General features: G+C 40.2%; 1 protein-coding gene across 1 annotated transcript; it reads left to right on the forward strand.

Annotated features, from left to right (window-relative positions):
* The first annotated feature begins 931 nt into the window (after nt 1-931).
* Nucleotides 932-24,708, forward strand: TDRD1 (tudor domain containing 1). Its single transcript, XM_061372754.1, has 25 exons — nt 932-940; nt 3,374-3,435; nt 3,649-3,796; nt 4,210-4,315; nt 4,885-4,945; nt 6,926-7,030; nt 7,392-7,574; nt 8,190-8,336; nt 9,792-9,963; nt 10,840-10,923; nt 11,672-11,848; nt 12,927-13,034; nt 14,407-14,577; nt 15,290-15,325; nt 16,129-16,377; nt 17,149-17,271; nt 18,345-18,455; nt 18,926-19,096; nt 20,156-20,401; nt 20,670-20,786; nt 21,003-21,107; nt 22,163-22,330; nt 22,661-22,873; nt 23,056-23,102; nt 24,266-24,708. Exons 2-25 carry the CDS (start codon nt 3,382-3,384, stop codon nt 24,356-24,358), a joined length of 3,195 nt encoding a protein of 1,064 aa, XP_061228738.1. The 5' UTR covers nt 932-940; nt 3,374-3,381; the 3' UTR covers nt 24,359-24,708.

Raw genomic sequence — 24,708 nt, forward strand, 5'->3', positions numbered from 1 at the left:
GCCCAAATAAAATACTATAAAATACAAATGCATCAGTTTAATGCCTTGAATGTCATCATTCTTCATCAATCTCACAGCCACCTTCTGAACTTGTAATAAACAAGGTTGTCTAACTGATGTCCTGATTTTCCTTCACTGAAGAAATTACAATAAGCAGCCACACAGCTTTCCTGCTGCTCACCTATGAATGCTGGCCCAACATGCTGGTGTGCCTGCTGCTGTGAACCGCTGACAGGCCAAGTCAGGAGGAGCCCAGAGCTGCTCAGGCACGCAGCTGTCAGTACTACCTGTAGGTTGTTCTGAAATGAAGAGCTAAGGACAGTGCTACTCATGGCTCTCTCGAGCCAGTATTTTGTAACTTCTAATTATTCTTTCTGCATCACTAAGAGCAGTACAGTACAAGAATCCTCAAGGAACACATGGGGTTACTAGTGAAACCACGGATGTTTTGCTGTCCCTCAATGAGTTTTGATGCAGTGAGAAAATTAGTAGTGCTTTTGAGTAATAAAATAAAAGCAGTGTTCTGCAACGCACTGGGTGTAATACCATTTGTGATTGACATGGTTTTGGCCAAAGTTAAGTGAACACCACACAGCTCTCAAGCTCTCATAGCTCCATAACCTTGGGTTGGAAGGGACCTTAAAGGGCCATGGGCAGGGACACCTTCCACTAGAGCAGGTTGCTGCAAGCCCCTGTGTCCAACCTGGCCTTGAACACTGCCAGGGATGGGGCAGCCACAGCTTCTCTGGGCACCCTGCACGCCACCACCCTCCCTCAGGTGACCTGACCCCGTGCGCTGATGGCCGGTGCCCGCCCATCTCATGAGGCGGCCTGGGCCGCGGCTGGGCCTCATCGCCCCCACGAGCGCTTTAAAGCCAGACTCCGCTACCCGCCTCCTGCGAGAGCGGGCATCGGCATCGTCTGGGCCGCCCCTTCCCCGGTAAGATGGCCGTTGCGGCTCCCGCTCGCCTGGTCGTTTGAGCCTCGCCTGGCTACGTGCCGCAGGCCGGCGGGGCCCGGCCGGGAGAGCCGTTGAGGAGCCGGGCTTTGCCCTTGGAGGGGTGTTGCTTCCTCTGCAGCCGCCGGCGGCCCTCGAGGGAGGGCCCGGCCCAGCCTCGCGTGTGGCGCAGGACGGGGAAAGGCGGCTCGGCAACGGGCTCCGCGCTGAGCGGGAAAAGGAGCTCGGGCCGGGCCTGGGCTGGAGGCTGCGGTGAGGGGTGTGTGGTTGTTGGGAGTTAATTAAAGTAGCATGTACCGGTGCTGCTCGGTTGTGAACGTGGAAGCTCATTTCTGGGTGATTGCAGCGTCAGTTGAAGTATGTTCGGTTTGTTTTCCCTCTAGTAGTGGAGCAAAAGGGTATTTTTGTATTTAAAGTAATTATATTGTGTGTTAACATTCAGATAGCAGGTGCTAAACGTTTCGGCAGAGCCCTGTGCAGTAGTTCCCTCACGGATGGGCTCTTCGTGCTCTTTCTCCTGGTGGTCGAAGGCTTCAGCCCTTCACCATGCCTGTGCTCCCAATCACAACAAAGCCATGGGTGCAGTTTATGCTTCGGTGGAGGGGTGGGTTGTCTAGAGCAGGGTCTCTTACAAAGGGAGATGTCTCTTGTAGGTCCGACAAGCTTGGTGTGCAAGTAGTGACACCCATTCCTGTTTTTAGGGTGTTCCTCTCCTAAAGGACTTTTGTCATGATAGTCTAGAGTGTGCCTTGTTTAGGTCTTCAATACAGAAAGTATTTTACTTTTTACCGCACAGGTTAAGCGAATGGGAAGTAGAGAATTAAGCTTCAAAAATGGATGCTTAAGCATAGATTCAGACCGTGACTTAAAAATGCTTTTATATTTAATTTGTGTGCCTGCCTGACTTAATCTTTAAATCCGTGCTTTTGTAGTTAACTCGTCTACAGCCGCTGTTCATCATATACCAGTGCGAGCATTTATATGATGGCAGAACCTCTTCACATGAAGAACAAACATGATCAAGTTGTAGGTGGAAGTTAAAGTGGCAGAATCGCAGGTGCCAGCTCCCTGTTGAAAAGCTCTCAAGTTCAAGGTTGAGTTTCTGAAATACCTAACAAAAATCAGTATTCTGTAAACAAAAAATACAGGGTGTACTTTTCTGCAAGTGTCGAAACAGTACAGGAAGTTCTAGCTGCAGCACAAGTGCAATAAAAGAGAGACTTTGTCCAAAGCTTGACAAAGGTATCTTGACTTTGTTCTTCTCTGATCGTATATGTGCTTGATTATTGATAAACATCATCAGTATGGCTTATAACTGGAATTAACTTCTAATTATCTAAACTTGTGTGGGCTGCAATGTCTTAGATAAGTGAAAAAAACCCTGGGAAATTGGGAGTACTAGGGAATTTGGCACAGGTATGTGCAGTGGGATTTGGGAGTGCTTTCAGCTGTGTTTCTTGCCTTCATGAGTGCTTCAGTACTGTCTGATCCATATTCTCTTGTACTCCAATTGGGGAGAAGGTGAATTAATTCTGAGAGGTCTGAGAGCTTTGTATGCAGCCTTCTTGGGTTTGGAGAATTCATGGACATCTGACTGCATGTTAGGCAGGAGTTTTAGTTTAGGTAAGGTTTACAAGATTAACTTGCTTCCAGGCGGGGAGAAAAAAGGTCATACAAGCTTTATGTTGTCTCAGTGGAGAACTTGGGTTAATAAGCTTGCCAGACTGGAACAAACTCCTAATAGCATGTATAGTCTACAGCTGAAACAGATGTTTTGTAGGTAAATGAGTTGCCCACTAATAAAAACTTAGTATACTTATAAAAACACCATGTATTGGTATGCAGGCTTAGCTGAATATTTGTCTTGTAATAGTCGCTTGATGGAGAACAAACTGGCTTACAAAGACCTCGAAGCTCATAATGTATTCACTGGAAAGTCAAAATCTCTCCTGAAGCATTTTGTTTCTGAATACTTGCTCATGTGATCAACTATCTGTAAGTATAAGCTCAGTGGGGGCCAGAGATCTGTGCTGTTTCAGCTACTGTATTGTTGCCTAGTCTATTTTTTTGCTCTATGGATTTTGGGAATTGCATGTTGGCTTTGTTTTATTTGTTTTTTTTTTTTTTTTTTATCCCTGCTGAACAACTTTAATTGAAAATTAATTTATGGATGGAGGGCATTAAGTCTTAGGTCAAGTGATAGGCACAGACCAGTAAAACTGATAGGTTTGGATAAACATTGTATCAGAGTGATAGGTGACTTCCAGTGTCATGGTCATAGCATCTCCATTTACTCAAATGTGCTAGCAGAACAGGAGTAGATAAGAGCCTTGTATCTTCCTTGCAAATACTCTATAACACAGGCATGCATTAGTGTAGTAAATCAGATCCTTTTGCAAATACTTCTGCTTCTAGGAAGATCCATGGCAGGCACAACTGAAGGAGGGGACTTGCTGTTGACAGCTGCATCTGATAATGTGAGTTACTGTACTTCATCATTGCCCCAAATATTCTGAGCATTTCTAGATAGCAGAAGTGATCAACATATATTGCTGTTTCTACAACACTGAAATTTTGACTCTCTTATCACATTCTGTTGTCACATTTTGGTATATTAGACTAATTCTACCCTAATGGGCAGCTTTTTTTTTTTTCTAGTAAGAATCAATTAAGATGTTTTTCTTCCACAGGTATCATGTTCTGATTTAATTCATGAGAAGCCAAAGGAATCTCAGTATTCCTTTGAGAATGATTTCTCCGTTAGCTGTGATGAGAGTCTCTTCAGTTCATTAGTATCACGCCCTCAAAGAAAGACTTGTCATAACTGTGGTCTGTTGGGTAAGTGCCTTTTTTCCCATAGTCTGGTGTATTTCAGTGAAACCACATCAGAAAGTTTGCTCAGAAATGTGTTAAAGTAGAGAGATATTTTTGTATCTCAGATGCAAGTATAGAGACTGTTCAGAAAGTGTTTTGAGTTACAGACCTGATTAACAGAAGTGAGCATCTCATTAAAAAGTTTTGGTTTTCTTTTGGGGATTTTTTTGTTGTTGGGTTTTTCTTTTCCTTAATTATTGAAAGAATTTGGGGCATCTGGTTTAGTAATCTTAGCTGTATGTAAATACAAAAACCTATATCTATTTTGGACCTGTCTTGTAAAGCGGTTATTTAATAATACATTGAGTCTGTCTCTTAGCAGCTGTTGTCTCTTATGATATAGCTGTTTCTCTTGGACTCTTCTCTCTCTTTTTAAGGATCCCGTAGATGTTCACAATGCAAGCAAATATACTATTGCTCTGCAGATTGTCAGAAAGAAGATTGGCCAGCACATCGTGTTGTGTGTGAGCCAGTTAAAGCAAAGTAAGTCTGTTAAAAAGTTCTGCCAGATAATCTTTCCATAAAGACAATATCCATCCCATTACAACCTAAGTGCCCATTTAAAGGTGCTGTTACGGTGAAATACGTTGCTAGTGCTGCATTATCTCATATTTGTCAGAAAAATCTGTTGCTTTAGAAACGTAATTTGGAAGGTGTTGGAGTTCTAAAGGTGTTCTGTAGAGCTGCTTAAAGCAAAAGCATTGTTTTTACTTGCTTATCACGTCTTTAGTGTTGATGATGTAAGGAAGGGAGGAGAAATGAGACTGGTTTTCAGCAGTGGCATGCTTAATGGATTGCATTTAACAGACTCCAGAGAGGCACGCTTTGAATCTCACTGTTACCTCAGTTAATTTCATGGATGTTTTAGCTTTGATAAGCACAGCTGCAATTAGCAATTGTCTCAGCCAGGACATTCTCTAGCTGGAGGAGGAATAAGGGTTGATAACCACATACTATAAACACAGCTTTTTGTATTTGCAAGTAGGTGTTACAAATGCTATTTGTCTGTCTTTGGTTGTTCAAAATTAACATCCTTTTTCCTTTGGTTATAGTGTAAGTAATAAAAATGGAGGCAAGTCACCTGGTAAAAACAAGAAGGGAGTTTACCTTAAGGTACAGAACATGCTTTTTACTATTGTCTTGAATGTGTTTGCTGTGAGCTAGTTGCAATGTGCTTAGTTTAAACTGTACAGCAAAGAAACAAGTTCCAAAGGTTATAATCTACTCCTTTTAGAAAGATCAGTGCTTCAAATAAAAAGTTACTGGGAGAAGCATTCAAAACCATGTTATGTTTTGAAGCCTTCTGATCTTAGTTTCAACCAGACATTTCCTGTTGTCTTCCCATGAACTCTTCTGCAGGAAATCATGTTCTTGTCTTCCTGGTTTCTTGGGCTGATATTTCTGAAAGTGAGTAAATGTGTATACCTGCAACGAGCCTTATGCTTGCACTGTGCAAGAAAACTCCATGTGGTTCTTTGAAGTAGCTCATTGATCTGTTTTAACTTCCTGATAAATGTCTGGTGTGTGTATTTGTGACTGTGTTCTGATAAAATTGATCAGTGATCGTCCAGGACCTTTATGTTCAAGAGGGTATACAATATGCATAAATAACAGAAGGTGTTATTTATCCCTCAGTCATATTCTGTAACTCAAGGAAGTTCTGTGGAAGTAGGAGAGCTTATATTGCATATTGAGCAATACTTAATGTGGTTTTGGTATTGTACTGTGAGATGTGTTTTAATGGAAAATCTAGAAGGATCTTTTGCAAGTAGACAGTTTGCCAGCTGCAGCAGTAATCTCAGTTGTCATGCATTGTCTGCAGTACGTTGGTCGAAATACAAGATGTTTTTCCTAAGGATGTGTAGAAGGTTATTTTTCTGATGTTTTTAGGATATCACAGACACAGATGCATTAGGTGTATTGGGTTTGTGTGGCAAGGTTCTGTTAGTGGAGGGGCTACAAGGGTGGCTTCTGTGAGGTGCTGGAAGCTTCCCCTATATCCAGTGGAGCTAATGACAGTGGGCTTTGAGGTGGACCTGCTGCTGTCCGAGGCCGAGCCCATCAGTGATGGTGGCAGGGCCTCTGGGATGCCATGTTTGAGAAGAGGAAAAGTTGCTGCACAGGAGCAATTGCAGCCAAAGAGAGGAGAGAGAATGTGTGAGAGAAACAGCTCTGCAGACCCCAAGGTCAATGCAGAAGGGGGGGAGGAGGTGATCCAGGTGCTGGAGCAGTGGTTCCCCTGCAGCCTGTGGTGCAGACCATGGTGAGACAGGCTGTGTCTCTGCAGCTTATGGAGGTCCATGGTGGAACAGATACCCATGTGCAGCCCATGGAAGACCCCACACCGGAGCAGGGCGATGCCTGAAGGAGGATGTGACCCCATGAGAAGCCTGCACTGGATCAGGTTCCCGGCAGGACCTGTGGCTCCATGGGGGAAGGGAGTCCACACTGGAACAGATTTGCGGCAGGGCTTGTGACCCTACAGGGGGCCCATAATAGAGCAGCCAGTTCCTGAGGACTGCACCCCATGGAAGGGACCCATGAAAAACTGCAGCCTGTGGGAATCAGGTTAGGGAGGTTTGTGGAGGACTGTCTCATGGGAGAGCAAGGGAAGTGTGTGAGTCCTCCCCTGAAGGAGGAAGGAGCAGCAGCAAAGACAATGTGTGATGAACCCACCACAGGAGGTTGTTTAGATTTTCTTTGTTGTTTCTTTTAGCATGGATGCCAGCAGTTAAAGCAGTAGCCATAATCTACTCTGGGGTGTTAAGGCCACAAGGAAGCAGGTGGAATTCGATTTGTCTTATTTGTGAGAGCATCATAAGCAGGAAATGTAGCAGAGCTGTCCTGTAAAACGGGTGTTAGAGGAAGAGGTGAATGTGTGAGACTTCAGCACTTGTTTTTCATTGTCTTTTCAGTTTATCTCTGTGATGTTTGTTATTTTCAAGGGTACCAAGTCTGTAAGATTCCTTATTGAAAGTGAACAGAAGCATTTTTTCACATGTTTCTTGAAATGATCAGAAGTTGTTTTGTTACTACAAGGTGCTAAAGGTAAACAGTTCCAGTTTAAGCATAACTTGTAGCTGTTTTAAATAGGATAGCTCAGCTTCTGTGGATTCTCTCAAGACAGAAGAGCACATTAAGAAGATAACACTTCTGGATCTTCAGGCTCTACAGATCAAAAAAGCTATGGAAGTACAGGTACTCTTGTTTCTGAAGAATCCCACAATGCTTTATTAGGTTGCATTGGAAGCTTTGTTAAGCATATATAGCTGCATGTCACATCAGCAATTTTGTATCATTTTGCTCATATGTAAAGTTCTTTTATTTGTATGAAGATGAGTAAATGCAGGCAGGGCTGTGGGGGGAGTGGGGAAGAATATTTCTGTGAAAGTGAACGTCACGGGGTTTGTTCCCTGCAATTAATTACTGCTGGATTCAAAACAAAAGAATAAAACCAGGTTTAGGTTGAAATGCATTGATTGAAATGAGCACTGGTCCTGAATTGTATACTGAAGGTTGTTCTTGCATGATTATAATCTATTATGGCTTTTCTGTTTAGGGTATAGTAACAGAGTTCAAGAGCCCAAGTGAATTTTATATACAGTTGAGTTCTCCAGACTTCTTAGACCAGATCAGTAAACTTTCTCTGAAACTGCAGGACTGTTATGCTAGCACAGTTACTCAAGACCAATATATTGCCACCAAAGGGGAAGTCTGCGTTGCAAAGTGTTCTTTCGATCAGGTAACATCTGATTGTCCATAAAGTAACCATTCCTGTAAGCTCATCATGTTTTGAATGTTTGGCTTTTATATCTCCACCAGTGAAGGCTGCTAATTAGAGATTAGTTTATTGTGGTAGTAACTAGTTTCCTGTCATCTGTAACTCATATTTAGGGTACTGACTTCCTGCAAAAAAGTTCACTTTTTTGTGTTTATGTACTTGAACCCGTAAGTGCTGTTTGTCCTGCTGTTGCTTGAAGGATGTCTGTGTTTTTAACAGATCTAGATTAATGTACTTAAAACAGTTTGGAATATGACTCTGCTTAATTAAGGAAGTTATTCTTCATTTCTCACCTAGCTTTTCTGGCTGCATTTCCATAGCCACATGTAGTTCCTGTTTCCCTTCCCATCCCTTTTTCGTATTTCTGCCCCTTTTTCTCCATTACTAGCAGATTCTTACTCAGTATCCAGTGTCTGTAGGAGCAGAATTTTGCCTTCACTGCAGTGAACACTACACTGGGTTGTGTTCATTTAAGTCGCATCAGAATTTGTCGGTGCCTTTGCTAATAAACAAACCCCATGAAGTAAAGCAAACTATCTGGTGTCCTTACTAAGACTGTGGTTTATTCCTACACAGACCTGGAATAGAGCACTGGTAAAGGATGTGGATATATTGCAAAAGAAATCACAGGTATTCTATATAGATTATGGAAATGAAGAAGATGTTCCACTCACCTGGATTAAAGCTTTGCAAAAAGATGTTGAACTATTGGTTCCTCCATGTGTAAGTTCTCTTTACCTGATGCTGGCCGAGATATTTTAAATGAATAGCTCTAAAGTGAGTGTAACTCATGTCTCTGTAACTGTCACTGTAATATTTTGTGTTCAGTGAAAGTGATACATGAAAACTGCTATGCTACATGAAGTTCACCCTCTGAAATGTTTCTTGTCTACTCCATAGGGGTGAGGAAGGCTGTTTACCTTTTTTCCTTACTAGTCACAGAATTCTTGGGTTCTGAGCTGATAAGAAGAACCCTCCAGGGTGCTTAGGTCTGCTTGTCCCTTGTATGCTTTAGACCAGTTAGTCTCACCTGTGTGCCTGGCAGAATCTTGGAGCAGATTCTCCTGGAAGCCATGTGAAGGCACACAAAAAACAGCAAGGTGCTTGGTGACTGGAGCACCTCCCATACAAATATAGGCTGAGAAAGTTGGGGCAGCCTGGAGAAGAGAAGGCTGCGTGGAGACCTCATAGCAGCCTTCTAGTATCTGAAGGGGGCCTATAGGGATGCTGGGGAGGGACTCTTCATTAGGGACTGTAGTGATAGGAGAAGGGGTAACGGGTTAAAACTTAAACAGGGGAAGTTTAGATTGGATATAAGGAGGAAATTCTTTCCTGTTAGGGTGGTGAGGCACTGGAATGGGTTGCCCAGGGAAGTTGTGAATGCTCCATCCTTGGTGGTGTTCAAGGCCAGGTTGGACAGAGCCTTGGGTGACATGTTCTAGAGTGAAGCATCCCTGCCCATGGCAGGAGGGTTGGAACTAGATGATCTTAAGGTCCCTTCCAACCCTATTCTATGATTCTGTACTAGAGGAAGGCAGAGGAAACATTCTGCTTGTGTGTTCTAATCTGGGCTTGTACAGTAGGAAGAATCGTTTCTAGCTTGGGAAGGCTTAATTTGGAGTAAGGAGAGCTGTTGGTCTGAGTTTGTTGCTGTACTATGTGAATGTCTTCCATTATAACATAGATGTTCTAGCTTTAATTTGTGAGTTAAACTGGTATGTTTAGCTATGCACAAAGAAGGACAGAGAAGCATTTTTCCAATCAGTGACAACTATGACTATCTGCTATTGGAAGTAGTTGTTAATAACTTGTTCAGATGACTTTCTGTTGGGTCCATAAAAGGTTTTGAGAGGTGTTTAAATCTTTGCTTGGAGCCCTCAGTGTCTGTTGAGGGCAAGTTAGGACATGCATTTGTGGTAATATGTGATGTGTGATATAAAAATGCCGTATGTAAGACAACATAAATAGTGGGAGAATAGGAGGAAATGTAGCTTACAGTTTGAATGTACCTTCCTTATTCTTCTGTAAATAATTTAGCTGAATTGGTAGTGCTTCAAATTCCAACAGCAGCTTCAACTTTTATGTGCAAGGTGGTATTTCTAAGAGTCCTAATTACTCACTTTTTCTAAAGGGCAAACAACCCCCATCCCCTCGTGTTCTAATTGCAGTTCTTTGCAGGCCATTAGGTGTTCCTTTGCTAATTACAATCCAGAAGAAAAAGGGTGGAATGAAGGTGCTGCCAGACTTTCTTCTCAGCTCATAGGAAAACACTGCTCAGTAACTGTTGTTGACATATTACAGAAGGAAATGATGTTGAGTTTTGCTGTAGAAGTTGTTATTCCAGATTCTGGTGAGTACTTGGTAGCATAGTGGGGCAGGGGGGGAAAGCCTAAATACAAATGATAAGTATTCTGTGTTCACTTTCCTTCCACCTGCCCAGTACCTTTAAAAGAGGATGTTTTTTTTTTTTTGTTTTCCTCCTTTATTCTTTTGCTTTAACAGATGCAAAATTGGGACCATGTTGTTCTTTTTATCACATGCATTTTTAACTCTTTAAAAATTACAGTGTCAGTTTTGAATTCCAGTAAGGATTTCACCAGCTTTTGTTCTATTTCGTACATGCTTACTAATGGCAAAGCAATGTAACTTGCCAACCTCTTGGAGAGAAGACCACAAAAAACACCACTGCATTCATGAATGTGGTTTTCCATGGAATGTTGCATGTGCCTATTCGATGACTTTACAAGCAACTTAAACACCTGTATTCAGGCTTTCAGGTGAAAATGACTATATAGAAAGCTTGGAATACTGTTTGATGCATTAGAAATGGAATATGGAATAGTTAAGAAACTCAGGATTTCTTTGTAAACCTTGGTAACTCATTGCATGCTGAGTGTTGTAAATACGAAGGTACGTTATGAACTCTTGTGTCTGAAAAGCTGTTATCAGTCTGCCATGACTTTGAGTACATACTCATTACTGGCTAGCTCATTTAATGTAGTCAGTCTTGGAGCTGTGAATGCCTTCAGAAAACTCAAGTAGTGGGATTACTCTGAAATTACTTTTATTTTGCATCCTAAGCATATTAAATGCTCAACAAATAACTACAGCATGCTCACTTTGTGATAGGGATATAGGTCAGGCTCAGAAGATAATTCTGAAATGAAAATAAGTCATGACTGTCTTGCATGGTAAATAACTTTTGTTTCTTACATCTGTATTTTAGGAGACTCCCTAGCTACAGTACCTTTAGAAACAAAGTCTGATATAACTACAGGAACTGATGCTGAAGGAGGAGACCCTCCAAGAGGTAAGCAAGCAAATCAAACTTCTTAAGTAAGGGAAGGAACAAAAAAATTGGGGAATTTTAGGTCCTTCCATGTCCCATGATACTCTGAAAGTAGTGAATATTCTAGCTGTTCACCAATGTCTTACTTAAAAGCACTGGCTGGCAAAGCTTCCTTCAGTTCACTAGTGATAGTAGCACATGCGCTTTTTAATAGTATAAAGCACTTGTTTAGTGATGATCATAGAATGGTTTGGGTTGGAAAGGACCTTGAGATCCTCTAGTTCCAACACCCTGCAGTGGGCAGGGATGCCTTACACTAAACCATGTTGCCCAAGGCTCTGTCCAACCTGGCCTTTGGACACTACCAGGGATGGAGCATTTACCACTTCTTTGGGCAACCTGTTCCAGTGCCTCACCACCCTCACAGTAAAGAACTTCTTCATATCTAACTGAACTTCCCCTGTTTCAGTTTAAACCCATCACCCGTTGTCCTATCCCTCTGGTCCCTAATGAAGAGTCCCTCTTCAGCATCCTTATAGGTCCCCTTCAGATATTGGAAGGCTGCTCTGAAGTCTCTACACAGCCTTCTCTACTCCAGGCTGAACATGTGAGCATTATTAGCTCACATTTCAATGGCTAATATGGCAAGAGCCTTCAAAGTCTGAAGAGTCACGAAAAACAATAACCTGCTTCAGCATATTTACATTTTCAGTCATCCAGCTTTTGATCAGTAACTTCCTTTTTTTGTTGTTTGGATTTTTCTACACAGAGTCAGAAAACCATTCTAAGAAAAGTAAAGCAAAAATGCCTGAAGATGAAGAATATCTTCACTGTTCTCATTCAACTCCTGAGGATGTCTCTGTATGTGTGGGAGATGTGTTTTCTGCTATGGTTTCTGGCATGCAAAGTCCAGAAGACTTTTTCTGTCAGCCAGTACGCAACTCCCGTAAGTGCCAGTGGGGTTCAAGATACCTACTGTGGTATTCTGGTTTCTCAGTAGAGTTGGTCTTGTGGTTCGACCTGAGATGATGATTCCCTGTAGCTTTAGGCCATGCCTAAGTCAGTTAAGAGTCATGGTGCTGTGTAGGATAGATTTGGGCAGCGTTACCCTGTGAGGTGATAATGTGTGGGCAGTCTGAGTAGTGCAAAATAAAGAGATGGTGTGGCGTGGATTTCAGCAATCCAAAATCAATTTGTATCACAAATACTTAAATATATTGTCTCATGTGCCAGAAATATGTTTCTGATTACTTTTATTCCTACCTTGTTGTTTTACCACTGGAGGGAAATGTTTCCTTATAGGCTGGCTGCATGGCCCGAACTTTGTTATGTAGTGTGGGGAGAATATCTTGAGTATGAGAAAGTCTGATTAGAGTGCCCAAACCCACTTTGGTGTCATCTGATATAGTAAGACATAAGACTGAGTAATGCAATAGTGGGCCAGAGTGCTAGGCTGCAGGGACTGCTGGTGCCCCACAGTGCCCATAAGCAGATGTCTGGGGGAGAGTAAGAGCAGAGTAAGTTTGTGGCCAGTGTTTGTGTGTTTTCAGCTAAAGGCTTCTGCAGCTGAATGTGATCTGGTGTGTCTCCTACATTGGATTTCTCTTCTGTGTACTTGTGCAGCCTTTGAATTCTGGGTAGACTCAGTGCATAGCATGTCCTTTGGCAAGAAGTGACCTTATCATCTGTGTGTTGTCTGAAGAGCTGTCTCTTTGATTTCTTTCTAGTATGCTAACAGTTTCAATTTTCAATTCCTACTAGCTTCAGTCTTTTTCCTGTATTGACTATTTTTTCCCTGTTTGTTCTCTTTAACACTGTGATTCCCCAGGCTCACATGAGGGCTGACTGTTTTTTTTTCTGATTTGAAGAGTCCTGGTCTCATCACTATTTTGATATTACATTAAGCATTATGTGAAAAAAATCTCCATTATACTGCAAGTTCTTCTTTGATCTTAAGATTTGTATACTTTTTTAATAATTACAACATAGTGTATGTTCCAAACCTCTCTGTGTTTTAACATTAGGTCAGCTTGTTGAGCTTCAAGTGTCTCTTAATGACCACTGTGACAAACTTCCCAGTAATCCAGCTTTCCGTCCTCCTGTTGGGAATGTGTGCTGTGCCCAGTTCACAGGTAAAAATGGAGTGAAAATATGGCTCTTATGTCACTTTATTTGAAAAATAGCATTATAATTATGTTTAGAAATATTTCATAGTTTATTGTTTGGTTTTAGCTGTGGATAGCATTTGGTAATAATGTAAAGAAATTATTAATAGCAAATGGTGGCATCTAGAAAATACTAGTTTAAAAATTTTTAGACCATAAATTGGTGTCTTCATTGTGCAAACTCTTTACACTGGATTAATTTCTGTATATAGGAGCTTTTTAAGAGACCATGAAAGAAACCTGTGTGTTTCGATGTTGGTGCGCACCATTTCTTGTGCCTAGAAATAAACGGGCCCCCAAAGGAGAGAAAGAAGAAATGGGCTCATTATATCTAATGATGGTTCTTTGATAGATTACCTCTCAATGTTATTTAGTGAAGACCTGATAGTCATGACTTGTATGTTGATAAAATAGGTTCTGACAGTGATCACTGATGTAAAGCTTTTACAAGTCTCATGATAAAATTGAGCCTTGCCTAAACATGGGCAAATCCTCTGCACAAAGCAGTGTTTTGTGCTAGGAACTGATAAGTCTATATGAAAGACATACCTTTTACTGGTTGGAATCTGAAGTCCTGTTTGCCTGAAGGCAGTCAAATGAAGATGAATCTCTCTTCCTCACAGATCATTGTCCTGTTCATCAGCTTTTAACAAGAAAAAAAGCTGCTCTTATGCCTTTTTTGTTGCTCGGAAATATTGCTGCTGTTACTTTGTGATTGATAGACATTCCTGGTCATTTATTTCTTTCTATTTCCTGTAGCTTTGCTGCTTTGAACAAATTAGTTGTGGAACTGATCAGAAAAACTGAAATAAATTTTTTATGTTCTGATAAACAATAAGCTGTCTTGGAATATGAATGGGTATGGGTTTCAGGTGCCTAGCTAGGAAAAGCTATGAGATCAGTACCTCAGATACCATAATAAACTTGACTAAGCTTGTATTTCTGTTCCTCATATCTTTCAATTGAATTCATATACTGAAATTATTAATCTGTGGTTTTGCCTTTGAATTGCATGTCATTGTGATCATCTGAGAGACTGCTCTTTGTTTAAATGTATTTAATTTCAGCACTACAGCCACATGATGTAACCAGTTCTTTGTTGCAATATGTATTCGTGAAGGGGGGGATGTCTTTATGGAAAGGTAAGTTTGCAGCAATGAAGTTGTGCAAGGGGTGACGGTGGTGGATGTTGCATCGTCCATTCACCTTTTGTGAAGGTCTGTATGAACTTAATGGTGTTGGTTTATGTAGAGACTGGTGGTGTATTTTTAGGTTGGTCTACCCAAAAGATCATTCTGTGCTCAGAAGTTAAACTACAATGAACATTTGTATCTTTCAGAAGACAATCATTGGTATCGTGCTGCTGTTGTAGCATATGCCTCTGAAGAGACTGTTGTGGCACAGTACATAGATTATGGGAATTCTGAAGTTCTTCCACTAACTAGACTTCGTCCTGTCATTCCAAGATTAATGGACCTGCCAGCTCAAGCCATAAGGTGTACCTTGGCAGGTATAAAATAAATTAGCAGTTTCAAACTGGATAAAGGCAATATAAGTGGGTTGGGGTTTCATAATGATCACATCTGTAGTATCTTCTGTTGAAATATGGGGAAGCATAGAGATAACAGAAGGTGTTACTTCCTGAATTCTTAATTGTGGCACATCTACAAAACGGGCTAAGTCTTTCCTAATGTACCTGATGATCTGCAGTTGTATGGCTGGAAAACTGTGTTATATTAATATACCTGTTAGGTTTTGCATGTGCTTTTGTTCTAAGCAAAATTCAGTTACCTACTGGATTGTGGAATTCTTTAATCCATGTGCTTCTGACACTGCAGGGGAAGCTACAATTCCTTTTTTATGCCTTGCAGTTTAAACTGTATCCCTGTTGTGTGTTGTCTTTCCTGTCCTCCCTTGGCTCTAAGGCAAATCAACTGAAACTATCAGTAGACTCCTCTCTGTATGCTTGTAAAATCTGTCAAATTATAGAAAGGATGTTAACACTTTCTAGTTCATCCTTCTGTCTTAAACCAGGATCATAATTTGTTTTTTGACATACTTGTTTAACCTGCCATTGGAAATTGTTTATTTTCTGTTCGTTCCCATCACTCTGCAAAATAATCCTCCCCTTTGCTTCTATGCCCTTCCTTTAGAATACTCAATGTCTTGTACTTTCTTTAAGATATGTGACATTTAATCTGCTTTTCATTCATTTTATAAAGTCAGGAAGCTAGAATATGCTCCTCAGACTACAGAAGGTAAACATGAAACAATGGTTCCCTTGTATGTAGAGATATAACCAGTGCATATGGAATGTGACTTAAATCTCTTTTCTGGGGCAAACCATGATGCCTATAGAGAATGAGTGTTCTAAGATGAAAAAAGGTCCTAAACACAACACGGACTCTTTTCTGGGGCAAACCATGATGCCTATAGAGAATGAGTGTTCTAAGATGAAAAAAGGTCCTAAACACAACACAGACACAAAGAACTGATCAGACAAGATCTTTTCTGATAAGACTCGAATTTTACTGCTGCATAAAATATCCTTATGTAAGGCAACTTCTGCCAATCCGTTACTGTAAAGTTCTGGTTATAGCTTGCATTTTAGCCATAAATTCAGTAGCATGGAGAGTAAATGTTTAAGGAGGAAAAAGCTTAGAGGAGCAGATACATTGGCTGAGAGATGGTTAAGGTGCTTCAAAACTGTATGTTGCAAGTCTGAGTCTCATGACTACACTTCTTAAATGTTCATCCTAAGGAAGTATTAAACCTGAATTTATGCTTTTATTTGAGCAGTAGGCTAGTTGTACATGATCTTTGTCTTTTTATTAAATCCAAGTACTCTAAAGTTCAGAATCTAAATAACTAAGTTTGGAATCTTACAAGCATGAGGAGTAAGGACAAGTCACTTGATATGTCAGCTGCTTAATCTTTTGTTTTAAACAGTGTTTAATAATTCTGTAAAATATGCTCTTGAGAATAATTCTGTAAAATATGTTGTTGACATGTTGAAACTTGGACTGTCTTCAGACCCTTTCCATACGATCTCACTTTTTAGGTGTAAAGCAACCATTAGGAGGGTGGACATCAGAAGACACTTGTTTTATGAAACAACTGGTGAAAGACAAAGTGTTTACAGTAAAAGTAATGGGTAAACACAGTTACAGATATGTGGTGGAGCTTGTAGATGCATCAGTTACTCCAGCAATAAATGTATCAAGCCATCTCATAGAGAGAGATTGTAGAGCTGAAGAACCAAGAATGGCCTTGCCAGCAGTTGGAGTGAATGATGTTAAGCAAGCAAATGGTGAGTGCAGGCATGTCCTGCTGAACTGGCATTATTTAACCTCCCTGCTACAGTGGGTACAAAGAATGCAAGTCCTTAACTGCTAAGAACTTTTCAGCTGAGCTTATGAAGTCTGGCTTTCACAGTGGATGCCAGCCACTCTAGGCTTAAGTCTTAAAAAGCCTGTCAGTTATTTCTGCATGCTGCTGCTTACCACAAACTGTCACAAACTTGGCAGCTGTGGAAAATGCAAGAAGATTTAATAATATGCTTCATGGAGGAAATTATGGCTTCTCCAATGTGCCATCATTTAGTTTTTCATGTGATCTGTTCTACAACTTGTGTTAAGTAATCTTTTTTTCAGGTACTGGAGTATAATATACAGTGTAAGTTTCTACAACAAGTCTTTCTGTCTTTGTTCTTTTTGTTATTTGTAATCTTTTGTTCTTGTCCTTAGATTATTTCCAGTACTGTGACAGCTTTTCCCCTCTTTTATGCCCCCTCCCCTGTTTCCCAGAGTCCCTCTTGCTCGAGTTATTACCACTAGCTTGTACCTGTTCATGTGATTACTCTTCCTTCCTCATGTATGGCTTGCCATTGATCAAGTACATTAACCAACTAGCACATTTCTCTTACTTTGCTTTATTCTGCAAAGAGGGTTTCCCTGGTAATGAATCTGATGGATTATTTAGAACAAGAAATCCAGGGACATGAATGAGCATTCAGGATGTATCATTTTTTCCTGTAAAAAATTATTTTCTCTTCCTTTCTTTTCATCTCTGTCCTTTCTAGAGGACACAACAAACAAAAGCATTTGCAAGTGGAATAAATTAACTCTGAAACAAACAGTCGATGTCATAGTGTGCACACTGTACAGTCCTGGAGAATTCTACTGTCATATTTCAAATAACAGTGGTAAGTTTATTCAGCTTTTTTCTTTCTGCTGGTTTATTTGCTTCCTGATTGTCATTTATTATAGTTCTAATGCATTATGGTTTCAAGTGAGCTTGTTGCACAAAAACTTACCTCTGAAGTTTTGGTCTAAGAATACAAGTGGAGTATTGGAGAAGTTGGGTGATGGCATGTAGTGACTCTGAGACTGAAAGCTGAAGATGCTGGAAGATAAGCAGTTAAATGAAACTTAAAGAACGTAGAGAAAAGTGAGAAGAGCTACTATATGATTCTATAACCAAGGCAATGGAGAGAGAAGCAGAAGATGGCAAATAAGTTTCCTGTGCCTGTACAATATTTACTAGTGCTCTCCTCTACTACTGTCCTATTTTAAGTTTAAAAAAACCTACAAAGATTCAAAAGAAATAACATGAAAATGAGAAAATGCAGCTTTTGAGACTTGACTTTCCCTTGGGTAAGCTAAAAAAAAAAAACAACCCAAATAGTCCTGTTGTGCTATCTTGTATAAAGACTTCTAATAGCCACTGGCATTTTAACCTACTAAAAGACCTGCATGATGAAATTCAGTGGCTGGAAGTGGAAGATAAATGCATTCAAACCAAAAATAAGGCAGATCTTAAAGCAGGGGGGGGAGGTTTGTTCTTTAGAGATAGTATAGATATATGGCTTCTCACCTTTCAAACACAACTGAGTTCCTCTCTAGAAGTGATGCTATAGAAAAAAAATACAGAAGCAAGTAGATGAGATCCCATAACCTGTCATATGCATTGGCTGAACTAGATAATTCTGGTGGTTCAGATTTTGGAGTGGAGGGTGCTTGCTGGATTAGCAGAGAGAATTGCTGATCATTTAGTTATACTGAAGTAATTTGTCAGAGAAAAATCAGCTATCTCACCACTTCCTGCTACTAAGTCTGTCTGGTAGGTGAAATGACCCAGTGTCAACAGTTATTTCTTCATGAAGTTCTAAAATTCACTGAAATCTCCCATCTAACCTTTAGGAAAGCTGCACAGCAAACACCATTGATCAAGTTCAAGTCATTTTGTTGATCTCATTTTTTATTTTCTTTCTTTCAGAGTTATATGCTCTAAACTTACTTAACAAATCACTGTCTGAATACTGTCAGAAAACGCCACCGAATGTTTTTAAGCCTGAGAATGGAGAACCTTGCTGTGCCTTCTTCTCGGGTAAAATGTCTTTTTGTTTTTACAGGGTGAACATAAAGCAAAAAATAAAGTAGTTTTAATTTCTTACAAGGATGCTGGAGAGGGACTCTTCATCAGGGACTGTAGTGACAGGACAAGGAGCAATGGGTTTGAGCTGACACAGGGAAATTTCGGGTTAGATATAAGGAAGCTCTTTACTGTGAGCATGGTGAGGCACTGGAATGGGTTGCCCAGGGAAGCTGTGAATGCTCCATCACTGTTGGTGTTCAAGGCCAAGTTGAACAGAGTGTGGGTGACGTGGTTTAGAGTGAGGCATCCCTGCCCATGGCAGGGGGGTTGGAACTGAATCAGCTTAAGGTCCTTTCCAGCCCAAACCATTAAATGATTCTATGAGTTGGCAGAGTATAGCAAAGAACTGGATTTACTTATTAAAAGCTAAATGCTGGTAAACCTGCTAAATGAGCTAAGTAATTTTTTTTTCTCTTAATTAGATGATGGTTGCTGGTACCGTGCATTGGTGCAAAATGTTTGTTCAGATGGGACTGTTAAAGTGTGTTTTGTGGACTATGGAAATGTGGAGAAGTTACCACTGGATAAAATACGTCATATCTCATCCTCATTCCTAAAACTTCCATTTCAAGGAATTAAATGCTGGCTCTCAGGTGGGTTTTCATATGAATTCTTTCTCTTCTAAGAGCTATTGCATTTAGAGACTTGCTGCTCTGTGGGGAGGAAGTGGTGACATGGTCTGTACTTCACAATACTCTGGGTTTTTTTGGTGTGTGGGTTTTATTTGTTTGGTTTTTAATATGTATATCTGTTGCTTCCAGCTTCTGGAAATTGTGGGAACTGTTGTTTTAGCCTTACTCCATAGCAGACTGGCATTTAACAGAAAGATGGTGGCTCTTCCTGAGCTCCTGACTGCTGTGGAATGATCTGCGTGGAGGTTACTTACTGATTCACCAGTCAAAGGGAACTTGTCATTTAGTACTGCTTCATCTGTAACGCTTACTAACCTTTGGCTGTTGCCTTGCTAGGAATAAATGTGCTTTTGTGGACAGAACTTAAATATTTCTCAAAACTCTTGCAGGCAAAGGAGCTCATCTGTTTTTGTGAAGCAAACTGGCTTTTCAGTTCTCACAGAGATGTTTTATTTGATTCTTGCAGAGTTTAGCACCATACTGCTCTTTCTCAGTCTTCTACCGTTCCTCTGCTTTTTCTGTACCAAATCACTCAGAATTCAGAGTTATTCTGTTTTCCAAATGTAGTCTATTTGCCTTAAAAACAAAAAAGTGTGGAAACAGGGAAAAGCTCAAGACCACACTTTGTCAAAGTGGGTTTTGCTGGTTTAGGGGGGTTTGTCTCTTAAAACACTTGGTTTTTTTTCTGCTGTTTTGACAAAGTGGTTATATTAAAGTGATTCATAAACAGTCTTAACAGTTGTTGCTTGTGCTAAGGCACAGGATTTACTTAGTAAAATACCATAAAATGTAGGAAACCAAGCTTGAGAGTCTTGAGGAAATGCCTCCTTTTAGATGAAAGGAGGAAGAAGGAGACCAGTTAACAGGATGAAGTACAATGTGTATTCCTAATGTAGTAAAAGTAGCCTTGGAATTTTGAATTATCTTTAAAAACAAAGGTGGGGGGAAGGGTAAAGGAAAATACAATGTTCAAGAAAATCACTTAATGAAGGTATTTTGAAAAGTTCTTCTGTTTCCTAGGTATAAAGCCTGGTAGCAGCAAATGGATTCCAGAAGCTACAGCAAGATTTCATATGTATGCTGTAGGGATGAAGCTTCAAGCCAGAGTAACTTCGCTTTCCAGGGATGGGGCGGGTGTAGAGCTTATTGATAATTCCACAGGTTGTCCTAAAGTGATCAATGAGTTACTAGCTTCTGAAAAACTGGCTGTAAAGGAAGTTCTACAAGAAAAAAATAAGGTTCCAAACAAGCCTGTTGACAAGAAAGGTAACTAAATCAATGGTAACTTTTAGATTGCACAAGAAACTTCAGCATTCCGGTCTTTAACCATGATCTTGCCATTCAGCTGTAGTTAATATCAATAATAACCATGCATAGTTTTGATTATCAGTTTTTACAGTTAAACACAAGCTGCCCTGCAGGTGGCATTATAGACAGAAAGAGAAAAATGAAAAGATACTCTGTAACATTTACTTATGATATGTCTGTGCTTGGAGGGAAGTGATAATGCTGCCTTTTCTTACTGTTCTGTTAGAAACCTCACTTGGGCACTGGAAGTCAATCAGATTGGCTATAGATGAAACCATGTCTGTCTGTGTAACAGAAGTTGTAAGCCCAGACTTGTTCTATGCTGTACCAGTTAAAACTAAAGGTAAGAAAGTGTGCACTGTTCCTAATACCAGTAAGAAGGCCCTGTTGAAAGGTAGTTCATAAAATGAATGCCTGTAGTGAACTGAACCTTGTGGAAGTGTAGCTTGGACAGTAGAAACAAAGAGAATACCAAAGGTGGAAGCAGAGGAGCTTTAAGTATTCATTTCATTATACTCAAATGTGGTTAGTTATTAAACTGCTTTTTTTTTTTCTGTAGATCAACTACATAGGCAGTTGATTGAACTACAAGACTACTGTAAATGTTGTATTAAGGAGCCCTTCAAACCAAAACCCGGTGAAGCCTGTTGTGCCAGGTTTTCAGGTGAGGCAATCCTTTGTTCTTATTTCCTTGACTAGTGTTAAACAGTTCTCACCTTTGCTTTAGGAAAAGGACAGCTGCCAGCTTGAAAGTGTCAACTCTTAATTCTGCTCCAGAGGGTAGCCTGGCTGCATCTTTAGGGCAAGGAAAGCATCCGACAGCCTAAAAAAAGTAAGGAATAAGTTATGCCCTGCAAGATCCATGAGGCTTTAAAAGGAAAGAAAGCTAGTTAATGTTTAAACTGATATTAGTGTCTGAGTCACAGGGATATGAGACTTATGGCAGAGCAGTAGTGTACTTGCATCTATACAGACCCACTTCTGGTTTGTGGGTCCCTGGGCATGTGTTTTGTTGATGCTGGCTGTGACAGCTGATCATTCAGCCTTGTTAGTGTAGCAAGCTGTGCAGGGTTAGCACACTTGGTTCAAGTCAGAAGTATTCTTAAGTAAGGGAACTTACTGCCTTAATCTTTCAAAAGAGGGGATGCTCTGCTGGATTATTAGCACAGTATTTTAAAAGGCGAGTGTTGGCTCATAACTATTGTAAGTTGACTGCATGCGGGTTGTTACAGGAGATCTGGCTAAGTGCTGAAAATGAACTTGGGTGTTAGATCAGATAGCAGCTCCTAGGAAACAGGATAGGTGAATTAAAGTGCTAGGCAGACAACAAGAGCATACCTAAGTGTTTGACAGTTGGGTTTAACTTCCACTGATTTCTGCATTATGTTTTGTTTATGACTCTTCAGGGTAACTGAGGGAAAATGTTTAGGGTTTTCTCTTCTTAATTTTGGTTATGTTTTGAGAGGGAATATGTGTTGGAAAAGTAAAAAGCTGGTAATAAAGTGTGCAGATATCCTTAAAGTGTTGTAGTGAAAATCTCATCTATTTACAATACAGCAATCAGAAGCTTGTTCTTTGGGCTTGCTACTTGTAAAGTGGCTTTTCGTACGTACCAGAGTACTTAAAAATGCCAGGAAGGCTGTATAGAGTCTTGCTCTCCGGATGAGCTGTGTTTTGCAAGATTGTACTTTGTGTGATTCTTGTCTTGATCTTTTTCAGGTGATGGCCGTTGGTACAGAGCTCTTGTTCTGAAAGCTTTTCAGTCTGTAGTGGAAGTCCTGTATGCAGACTATGGGAACAAAGAAACTTTACCACTTTCAGAGGTGCTGCCAATCACTGATTCCTACTTAAAGCTGCCATTTCAGGCAATTACATGTTCACTTGCAGGTAATAAAATATACAGAAAAACACCCCCAAAAAACCTGACTGTTCTTCTTGAACATTGCAAGTCTGTACATATTCTGATGGTCATGTTAATTCCCAATTCTGATAAACAATAAGGTGATCTGCTGAAATAGAGGTAATCTGTGAAAGCTGTTTCAGAAATTATGGTTTTAGTTAATTATCTATAGAATCTAAGCTATTTTATGTTAGAAAAATTTAGCAGCATCACACTTTCAAAAGCAGTGATAGCATTACGTGTAAGAGTCAAGTCGCATCATAAAGGAATTCTGTATAGAACAAACTTGATTGGCTTGGGGTTGTTGTTTTTTGCAGGAATAGAGAAACCTGAGCAGCCTCCATTACAAGTTGACAAGTTGAAAGAAATGTTATTGAATAAATGCATCACGATTAAAGTGAAAGGGATTAATGGAAATGTTAATCTAGTAACAGTGGAGAAACTTTGGGAAAACAGCAGTCTGAAAGGAGCTGTAACGGAAGGTTTGGTCAAATCCAACAGTGCTGAAAGCTTAAGCACTGAACACCAAGGTACACAGTTACTTCAACCTACTTAATTTGAAGACCTGTGGGCACATGAGATGCTTGAGTGGCTTTTCCTGCTAAAAACTTTAGAGGGATTCCACATGTCATCCCCTTAAATTAGGGAAGCAATGTCTATGTGTGTTTCGCTCATTCATTTGCTTTGGGTTGTTTTGTGTTTTTTTTTGTAGGCAGTGCATGTGGGACCAAATGCTGCTGCACAGAATTAAAAATACAAGTAAGATTCAGTCCAAGCAACTCTTCTACATTTCCAGGATTTAAAAGAAACCCCATGTGGGATACAGATGGGAGTAGGGAGATAATTGCTAATGTTGAAGATGTACAAAGTGAACATCCCAACACTTGTTCTTCAGTTTGTTTTACAAGTGGTAATAATTAGAGCACCCTGAAACTGAAGGAGGATAGTGCACAGATCACACACACTCCATTAGGCTGTTTTGCCACATGCACAGCTCTCCTCTTTCTTTTCCTAGAGTATATGGGCTCAGGAGGGTTCATTTGTCTGCTGTGTAAAGGTAGTTGTGGTGCTTGCCATAAACTATGTCACTTAGACAAAGGGCAGGTGGATTTTTCCAGTAATTGGGCTAATTATGGAAAATTGGAGCTTTAGCTTACTAAAAGTAACTTAAAATATACCAGGAAAAAGTGAGGATCTTTGCCAGAGGAATGAAAAAAAACTTGAATTTCAAAGATGGAAACCGTTCTCAAGTGTGTTTCATACTTCCACCTCTCACCCCATCCAGTGTCAACAAGGTCAAAAGCAAAAATGTGCACTGTGATATTTTGGAGGTAGGAATAGTGTTTCTGGTCAAGGTCATTTAGACCTTCACTGCTTTGGAGTAAGCATTGCTACTGGGAGTTTAGTGGCAGAAAGACAGAACTGTGCTGTTCCTGAATGTAGTTCATTTGTCTGTCCCACTGTAGGTAGCTGGAGCTCCTTTTCCCTTTCCCCTCTACAGCTCTTTGATCTTCCAGTTAGATCTAGCTAATGTCTTCTCACTTCAATATGAGCTTTCTATTTTCTGTTATCCTATTGTATAATTTTGGCTCACTCATGACAGATGAAGATAGGACAAGAGATTCCAATATAACCCAAAACATCAGGAAATAGATGTGTGAATAACCAATTTGAGTATTTCATCAATATGGTTCAAGGAAGCTGCTGCTTGGGGGGGGGGGGGGTGGGAAGGGAACAGTGATAGGGGGAAGTCAGCTACGCTTCTACTGACTTTTCACGCATCCAGAAGGTTTTATAGCAGAAAGGAATTGTATATTCATTGAACTAATATGGATTTAGCAGAGTTCTGTATGTTTAGGAAGTATCATAATATGAAATCAGCAATTTAAAAGACAAATCTTATGTTTCTGTTTATTCCACAGCTTAAAAAGCATGAACAGATCCTACTCTTCCTTTTAAACAAGTATGGGAATCCAGATGGATTCAGTGAAATGAAAAAGCTGTTGGAACACTAAGTCTCCGACGGGCCATTCAATTCTACATGCACCAAATTGCTACGGTTCCTATTTTGGAAGAGCCAGGTGTATTCATCAGCTTGAAAATGAGTAGCTCTATAGGAATGCTTCTGTTTAAGTACCTGTATTTGTCTGTGTACTGGAATTGTTGTGAAATACGTAGCTGGAAGGATTTCAAAGCAGCAAGCTCAAATTAATGTTCTGTTTTTGCTTCGTACAACCATGTGCTGCTGGTTTTGCTTTCATTTTGCTGTTGAATGCACATAACTCTGAGAATGGTCATTGCAGTGTGAGTCTAGTCTGCAAACTGACATTTGAAATGACTGTAATCATAAAGCTCACTTCAATTT

Source organism: Neopsephotus bourkii, unplaced genomic scaffold, assembly GCF_033783945.1.
Source record: "Neopsephotus bourkii isolate Nb327-2 ecotype Australia unplaced genomic scaffold, CSIRO-AGI_Nbou_v1 NB_1615, whole genome shotgun sequence".
NCBI classification, from domain to species: domain Eukaryota; kingdom Metazoa; phylum Chordata; class Aves; order Psittaciformes; family Psittacidae; genus Neopsephotus; species Neopsephotus bourkii.

What these genes read in the sequence shown, in the direction of transcription:
- TDRD1 (XM_061372754.1), top strand. Translation starts at nt 3,382, where the DNA reads ATGGCAGGCACAACTGAAGGAGGGGACTTGCTGTTGACAGCTGCATCT. An exon ending in TGTGAGCCAGTTAAAGCAAA is followed by an intron (nt 4,316 to 4,884) that starts GTAAGTCTGTTA and finishes CTTTGGTTATAG; the next exon opens with TGTAAGTAATAAAAATGGAG. An exon ending in AATTAAATGCTGGCTCTCAG is followed by an intron (nt 19,097 to 20,155) that starts GTGGGTTTTCAT and finishes TCTGTTTCCTAG; the next exon opens with GTATAAAGCCTGGTAGCAGC.